The 8,656-nt window shown below is 32.8% G+C and overlaps 1 protein-coding gene across 1 annotated transcript; it reads right to left on the bottom strand.

Moving 5' to 3' along the window:
* Nucleotides 1-4,367: 4,367 nt before the first annotated feature.
* On the bottom strand, nt 4,368-6,141 carry LOC106317116 (transcription factor RAX3-like). The gene is made up of 3 exons (XM_013754973.1): nt 5,954-6,141; nt 5,585-5,714; nt 4,368-5,201 (listed from the first exon to the last, which is right to left on the bottom strand). Exons 1-3 carry the CDS (start codon nt 6,087-6,089, stop codon nt 4,493-4,495), a joined length of 975 nt encoding a protein of 324 aa, XP_013610427.1. The 5' UTR covers nt 6,090-6,141; the 3' UTR covers nt 4,368-4,492.
* Nucleotides 6,142-8,656: the final 2,515 nt, after the last annotated feature.

The raw sequence follows: 8,656 nt of genomic DNA, 5'->3' as shown, positions 1-8,656 counted from the left end.
TTTTTTATGTATTTAGAATTATTGATTTTACATTTTCAATTTCTGCCCTCTCTACAAAAAAAACAAACTGACATATATACATCATTTTTGCATTGTTTATTTCAAATGATAAATAATTTCATTTGTATAATTAATTTACGGTTATAAAATATTGATTTGATACACTAACCAAGATTCTTTTATCGAGGAGACTAAAAACTAATTTTTTTAGCTAAAGGTTAAGAAATTTTTTTCGATCAAATATCAACAGAATTAAGAAAAATGAAATTGCTTTACATGGTTTCTGATTAAAATAGATGATGTAAATCAGTTATTTTTACAAAACCAAACTATTTTATGATAAAGAATAAACTGAATAAAAATATCAAACAACAAAAATGCTATTTTTCTCAAAACCAGCTTATGGAAACACATTAAAAATAAAAATAAAACACAAGCCAAACTAATCCAATTTTTTTTTTTTTAAACACCACCCAAAAATTAGTCTTTAAATCATATAAACCGGACTATTACTCTGTAGATTTGAAAAAACTACATAAAATTTAGAGTATAATATAGGACTGGTGATGCCTTGCAAGTGCATATAATTATGCGATGAGTATGCAAAAGCATGTTAAAAAGCCAATATTATCTTAAAAACAAACTATGTTTTAAAAAAATTCTTAAAAACAAACTCTTGTTAGTGTGTATAGCTCGGTCGGTATATGCTTTCATCTTCTCGTAATTAAAATTATGTCTCAACCTCTCTACCACTCTTTAAGTTGAAAACTATGTTTATCTTAACTGGTCTTGATTAAAATTGCATGAAAAAAATAACAGAGTAGACATGGTAGTCTCTTAGTGGATCTGCATTTATTCTTGTAGTATCTGTTGGACCCAATACTGGTCCATATGCCAAACGGGCGGAACCAGTTTGGGCCGTGCGACGTTAAGCAACTAAGAGGCCCAGTACGAGCAAGAAGAGACCGATTCGGGAAGTCCAAGATCGCGGAACGGTTGCGGAGACCCCGGACTCAATTCACTACAAAAGGAGATCGAGGCACATTGGAAACCCTAGAGAGAGCTACACCGATACTTCGACCTTGTTTTCATCCACTTTTAGATCCTTTCTCTTAGCGATCTCGTTTGTAACATTCGATCTTGTTTAACTCATTGTACTCGATCTTATTCATCAATAAAGTCCATTTTTGCCTACTGGAAACTGATTATATTATTGTGTTCTAAAGATATCGTTGCCTACATCATTTGTCTTCCCTAGATCAAACTCCCGATCACTATCAAATTCTTAGTGTAGATTTTAGGATCTACACTATCCATCCTCTCCAATTATGCAAGCTGCGTTGGTGTGCTCTCTCTTTTAGACTGTGTTTTTTTTCATGGTTTTGAAATATGATAATTGTGACTATTTGCATGATCGCATCACCCAGACTTTATGGCTGACAAAATATATGTGTATTAATAAGGATATAGACTATAATTTTTGACGGTCATGACAACTTGATTGTATATGCCTGAGACATCAACTAAGATTCACATTCACATGTTTAAGTGCATTTGCGAGAAAAGGAATTGGCATTCACATGAGATTGATATATTATTTGGTCTTTGAACTCGTTACTAAACCGAACCGTCAAGGGTTCATGTAAGGATGTTCCGTGACCATATCATTATTGTATAAAAGGCTTACGTGCAAATGTTATACCAAGCTAGTGATGATAGTTGATGACAGCTTGATTATATATGCCTGAGACATCAACTAAGATTCACATTCACATGTTTAAGTGCATTTGCGAGAAAAGGAATTGGCATTCACATGAGATTGATATATTATTTGGTCTTTTAACTCGTTACTAAACCGAACCGTCAAGGGTTCATGTGAGGATGTTCCAACCATATCATTATTGTATAAAAGGCTTACGTGCAAATGTTATACCAAGCTAGTGATGATAGTTGAGGAACTTGCCACAATAGCAAAGTTTGAGGTTTTGGGAGGGAAGCCTCAGTTGCCGTCATTTATTTTGAAGATACTGCAGGAGATACAAAATTGGATGACATCTTCATCTGCAGTAGGGAATATCAGTGAAAATATATTTGAATACATATTGAGCCTTAAATCATTTTTACAATCCAGATTATTGTCATATATATATAGATATAATTAAACATATAAAATTGGGATTTTATTTTACCTTTAGATGCATAGTTTTTCACTCGTTTTAGTTTTCATCAGTGATAATAGAGTGATTAATATCGTTGAACGAATTGTCCTAAAAGCACATGCTAAGAGAGATGATATGAAGACACATTTTCTCATTGCCCTGTTCTTTTACCTGCTTTTTTCACTTCGCGCTCACTTTTGTTGCATTAGCAATCTATGAATCACAAACTCAATCAAAAACCCCAACTGTTGGAATCGGATTATTTTTTTTAAGATGGGAACACTTACCTGATCAAAAAGCAGGATATATGTACTTTGCAAACTGAATTTCTACAGTTTCTCGATTTTCATGTCAAGATCAAACACCAATAGATGTCGAATTCCGTTTACAACAGTAAGAAAAATATAATGTAGCCAAGAACACATCATCGCTGCTAGACCAGTACCAAACCCAACAATGCCTGAATCCAATCAGATACAAACCCAGTGAAAAGCTTATATGAACGGCTCATGAAAAACAATAAGTCTAAACCAAAACACAAGCATGTCAAATATGTGAAGGATTCAAAAATACATAATTGCTCACAAAGATTGCTGAAGACACGGCTGTTCTTGGATCCGCTAATCATGTTGTGCAGGGAAAGACTCCACCAATGCCAGTATCTTCCCCAAAGCCATAAGAGCTTCCACGAAAGAGTTCCACCAACTAATGCAGATCAAAAAAGAAGGCCAAGAACTATACGATGTAACTAATTAACTAATCTTCTTTATCAAACTTTCACATTCACCAATATTTTGGCCTTTGTGTTCACATTCATCAATTTATTTTATGGGGGGAGATGATGAGATTGAAATAAATTTAGGCTGATTTGATTTCTGCAGTAACCTGATAAGCTTTATGGCTCTTTGAGGAGCATCAGAATCGATAGTAACTGCCAGGAGTTGGAGGCAGACCATGAGACGATGATAGTTAGTCACCGGCGAGAAGATAGGTTTCAGTCTTCAATATTATCAGCCCACATAATTGGTCCGTGAAAAGTTTGTGTCGAGTAAACAATAATCTGACGTGGTCACTAAAAGCTTTTTTATTCGTTGATTATTTTTAATGACGTGGCATAGCTCAGAGGGCTTCATATTCCCCTTTTAGTATTGTAAGATGAGAAATACTGCATAGACGATTCAACAACCGACAATGCTATCTATCTTATGAAAATCTACACCCAACTGCATCACCTAAACCGTCCTATGAAGATCCAAGCCTGACTGGATTTACTTGCACCATGTTAAAGATCTCCTGTAAGCATTTCTTCAGTAATCTGCATAATTATCTAATAATCGTTTTCGCCGGGAATTGAAATCTTCACCTCTAAAATGTGCAATCTACAAAAAATTGCAAGAACCCTAGACATGGGTGTAACCTTTAAACCTTGAGCAGTAGGATAAGTCGCTTTAACAATTATATTTTAGTTTACTTTGCTTCCTTTATCATGCAACTATGCCATCGAGTCCCATCTGTATATGGTGGGCCTTAATAAATAAAAAACGGAGAGGCCCGCTAGCACATCGCTTGGGGAAACAAAAAAAAAAGCATAAAATTTGTTTAAGATGTTTTCAACAACTCACAGTTTGGAAATTTGGAATACTGAAACCAAATAAATTTCGGATAATGAACCGTTAAATTACAAATAAAAGCTGGTATTATATTACAATAATTATCAAAAACTGATCAATAAAAACCCTGTAAAATGTTAAAGTTCATCATACAATATAAGCCAGAACTTATTTTTAATTCCATCCAAGTGCAGGGCCGGTTCACAAGTGGTGCGACCATCCCGGGCCCAAGCCCGTGTCCCCCGTATAATAATAATTAAGGGGTCTAATTTTTTTATAAATATATATTTTTATCTATAAAAAAATTATAAATATAATAAATAAAATTAAAAAGGGTCCAAAATTATTTAATATATATATAATTTTATTTTCATTACAAAATTTACAAAATATTACTGAATGAATTTTAAAAATATAATAAACATTATCTAATATAAATTTTAGAGGGTAAAAAATATTTTTTTGTCCTAGGACCCCTATCAATGTTGAGCCGGCCCTGTCCAAGTGTTTCATATGCAGTAGAAATGTCATTCCAGAATGTAAAAAAAAAACAAGTAGAATTAATAATTTACATTATTATTATCCACAACTCGTTACAATTATGAAAAATCTCTTTACCCCTCATGAGCATGCTATAAGCTTATGACCGTAATAATACATAATTCATCAGTAATCCATTCCTATAGTAAGTAATACATACATGTATATGCATGATATAAATTTTTACATGCTGTGGTAGCTCATCTGAGCGTAATCTTGGAGCATAACCATTCCTTCAGTCGTCTGATCAAGAACAGAAGCTGATCCCCAAGGACTGGACGACGTCGTTTTCCTCTCTAGCTCCACTTCCTCAGACCACCAACTCGAACTATTCGTTATCTCAAAGTCGTTGCTCACTAGAAACAGCTCTTTAGAACCATTATCTAACTGAAGGTCCTGAGAGAAACCGCAATTAGGTTGAAATCCCTGAGCAGGGTTTTGGGATTGCTCTACGTTTTCTGAATAAACAGGAGATACTCCATTGTTGATCTCAGCTAGCTTGATACTATTGTTCTGATGAACGTTAACTCCTAAAGGGTGGAAGCTTTCTTGAGATGCAAGCTTAGCGTTTTGATCAGGGATAGTTGTAGTATTCTGAAGCAATGGATGAAACTTGGGCCACAAGATAGGGTTGTTGTAGAAACTAGAGAAAGGGCTTTGCAGATTCTGAATCTGCATGTGAAGTTGAAGTCTCTCTAGCGCCGAATTACTCAGAATTTGAGGACTCTTGTTGTTGTTGTTGCTAATAGTGTTTTCATTTGAATCTGTAAGTGAGTCTTGACAATTCATTTGTTTCTGTCTTCCGAGCAGCTTCTTCTTCAGTTTAGTGTTCCAGTAGTTCTTGATATCATTGTCTGTCCTTCCAGGAAGCTGAGCTGCAATTATAGACCACCTTCATATATATGACATTAAAGTTACAATTAATATACTTTTTTATAATATATAGACCACTAATTAATTATGTTGGCTGACAAAAAAAAATTAATTATGTTTATATATCATAGATGTAAATGTGTAAATGTGCTTACAAAAACACCAAAACAAGGAGAAAGAGACAATATAAACCCTAAATTTTATGAGATGTAGCATAGGTTGAAACATGGGCTCGCATGTGTTAGAGCATAAGATTCACAGACAACAGGTAAGAAGACAAGAATCTCAAGTTAAGTTTTTACAGAAATTACCTCCAATTCTGGACCACGTATTAATTAAGAGGTGTTGATTAAATTAAGCAACTAATTAAAATAAATCAAGAGATATAGATAAATCACTGACCGGCTTCCAATGCTGATGTAAAGCCTCAAGATAATACTGTCTTCTTCCTCAGAAAAGCCACCATGTTTGATGTTTGGTCTTAAGTAATTAAGCCATCTCAGTCTGCAACTCTTACCACATCTCTTCAATCCTATAATTTACACAAAACTTCAAAATCAGGACAACTAATCGAGCTCATAAATCTGTTACAATTATCAAGACAAAGGTTACTTAAATGCATCTTTCATTTATCCAAATTAGTGATATGAAAAAATATTCAAAACAAAGCTCAAAATTATAAGTTTTGGTTGATAAAAATGATAAAAGTAAGCATGATACAGTTAATTACAGGACTATATGTTTAGACTAATATTAATGTAACCATATTACCAATTTTTTGCGGCAGTGCGATCCAGTTGCCACCAGTGCCATATTTGTCGATGTAATCCTTGAGCTTACCATCCTCTTCCGGCGACCATGGCCCTTTCTTCACGTTTGCCTTGTCGCAGCATGGAGCTCTTCCCATTTTCTTACAAGTTTTTTTTTGTCTTTTATTGTTCTTCTTCTTTCAAAGTGATTAGGTTTGATGATGAGAAATGATATGATGCATAGAGTAGATGGTTTATAAAGACGATAAAATGAAGTATTAATTAAACCGGGTCTCGTGGTCTGGTGGTATAGGAACCTCGGCTGAGGTGTCCGCCATCACGAGTTCGAGGCCCGGCCACAGCGGATTTAACATGGTTTCCGTTTGGCCGCCAGGACCCTCCAGTTCCGGTTGGACGCGGTGGGATAGTCGGACTTAGGTCCGGATACCTGGATTATAAAAAAAAATGAAGTATTAATTAGTGATTATTATAACCGAAAAGGTAAATACTAAAAAAAAACATAAAGTATTGTCCGCGTTTTAATTTTTCTTTTCATGATTCAACTTCAACCCTAATTGTATTTTTTTTCTGACTAGGGTTTTTGCTTTTGGATTAGTTTTCTAACCTTTCTTTATAACGCAAAGAAAGACTTGCGTGAAATTTTGTCTAACTGCATAGCATTTTATATATTTTACTTGATAGATCAAACTAAAGGGCAGGAAACAAACCATCGTCTTGATTTGTCGTGACTTGGGTTGAAATGTTCCCCTCTATATGGCCAATCAAATGTCATCACTCATACGTTATTTTTAAGTCCTAATGTACTTGTTCAATTTGATAGTTGGCGTGAATGTATAGATATAATGGTTTCAGTAAGTGCGCGTGTGTTTTTGAAACTTATTTTTTCAATAAGTGCTTTTCTATCAGAAAATATACAAGTTCTTGATTCAAGACAGAAAATTTGAGAAGCCTAGTGAGTACAACATTTTTTTCTAATGGCTTTGTTCGAAAACCTCAGTGGTCAAATTATAGCTGTTCCAGTTTGAAGAAGATGCTTCTAAAACTAACCGATGAGTATGAAAATGCGTGTGGCGTAAGGAAAAACGTCGGCATCGAGAATACCATATTCCTTATATATACGATTATGCATCCTTTCAAGTTTGACTTCATCTCAAAGTAAGCATTAATTTCCATGTCTAGGCAGTTTATTCTAGAAACTCATGTTCTTTGACTTATTGTCTCATTTATACACGCATATATAGTGTTATTTTCTGGCCTCGCGTATGTTGGACCCAAGATCTAATTTGATCTGAAAAACCATTCTTGTTAATAAAAATTAACTAGGTAAATGACAGTTATCTCAAACATATATTATATATATGTTAATTCATTTCATCAAAAGACTGTGACTATTAGTTAAATAATCATATGTGACATGGAAGTATGGAATCACAACTAGGCAGCAAAATAACAGGAGGAAACCATCAAATGGGCGTTCGGGTCTATTCGGGTTTCGGATTTTTGGGATCAAAGATTTCAGTTCCATTCGGGTATTTTTAAATTTTTGTTCGGGTTCGGTTCGGATCTTTGCGGGTTCGGTTCGGGTTCGGATAACCCATTTAAATTATTTTAAAATTTTAAAATTCATTATATATTTTAAATTACTCAAAATCTATAAACAAAATAGTATATTACATATAAATTTGAATAACATATGTCAAAATACCTAAATTTAACATATAAATTGGTTTAGTTTGAATATTTGGATAAAAAATAAATAAATATTTTAAATATTTTTGGTGTTTTGAGTATACTTTAACTATTTTGGACATTTACTTTTGACTATTTGTATATATTTTCAAGTATTTTGGATAACTTTAAAATATCATATATATATTTGGATGTTTTTAATATGAATTAAATCTAAAAATAATTAATATTTAGGTTTATAAATCTATTTTGGATATATTCGGATACCCATAATATTTTGGTTCGGATCGGTTTCGGTTCGGTTTTTTAAATACCAAAATTTTAGACTGTTCGGACATTTAATCAATTTTGGTTCGGATTCGATACTACTTTTTCGGATCGGGTTCGGTTCTTTGGATATGATTTTTTGCCCAGCCCTAGTTCCGTATAATAAAAGATATTCTGCATAATAGTATACAATAAAAGATAATATACATAATAAAAGATATCTATATATATAAAGTTAGATTTTTCTCTTCTTATGACAAGTGGCAAAGAGGTTTGATGACATGTGTCCTCATGTATTTTTGTTTTTATATTTTAGGTTTTTCTTCTTTTACACTATTGCAATTTGGCTTTGTACTTTCTAATTGTGCACTATTATTTTTTTCACACTAACCATTATTATGTGAAGTTTTATAATATATTTTATTAGTCAATAAAATTGGAGATGAATAAAGAAAAAAAAAATAGATTTTAAATATTTTATTTATTCACAACTAAAAATAACATAAATTTTTACCATTTTATTAGTTTTTTATTAATTTTCTATTATTTTATTTTCAAATTATAATTTATTTTACTATTAAAAATCAGAAAATAACTAAACTAAAAAAAAACTAGAGTAAGACACATAATCTAAACTTAAATATCTACGATCACAAAGAAAAAATAGAATACTATAGTAACACTTACTCAACAAAAGTCTGAAACACAAATGGACGCGATCAAGCACCAATCCAAAACACCAAAAAAA

The sequence above is a fragment of the Brassica oleracea genome, chromosome C9 (assembly GCF_000695525.1).
Source record: "Brassica oleracea var. oleracea cultivar TO1000 chromosome C9, BOL, whole genome shotgun sequence".
NCBI lineage: Eukaryota > Viridiplantae > Streptophyta > Magnoliopsida > Brassicales > Brassicaceae > Brassica > Brassica oleracea.
Note: the sequence above shows the minus strand (reverse complement) of the source record. Positions and strands in the feature narration are given on the sequence as shown.

Bases quoted from the DNA above. Each gene is read 5' to 3' on its own strand.
- LOC106317116 (XM_013754973.1), bottom strand. From the start codon at position 6,089: ATGGGAAGAGCTCCATGCTGCGACAAGGCAAACGTGAAGAAAGGGCCA. The intron at 5,715-5,953 runs GTAATATGGTTA...TGTAAATTATAG, and splicing joins CGCACTGCCGCAAAAAATTG to GATTGAAGAGATGTGGTAAG. The intron at 5,202-5,584 runs GTCAGTGATTTA...ATATATATGAAG, and splicing joins TACATCAGCATTGGAAGCCG to GTGGTCTATAATTGCAGCTC.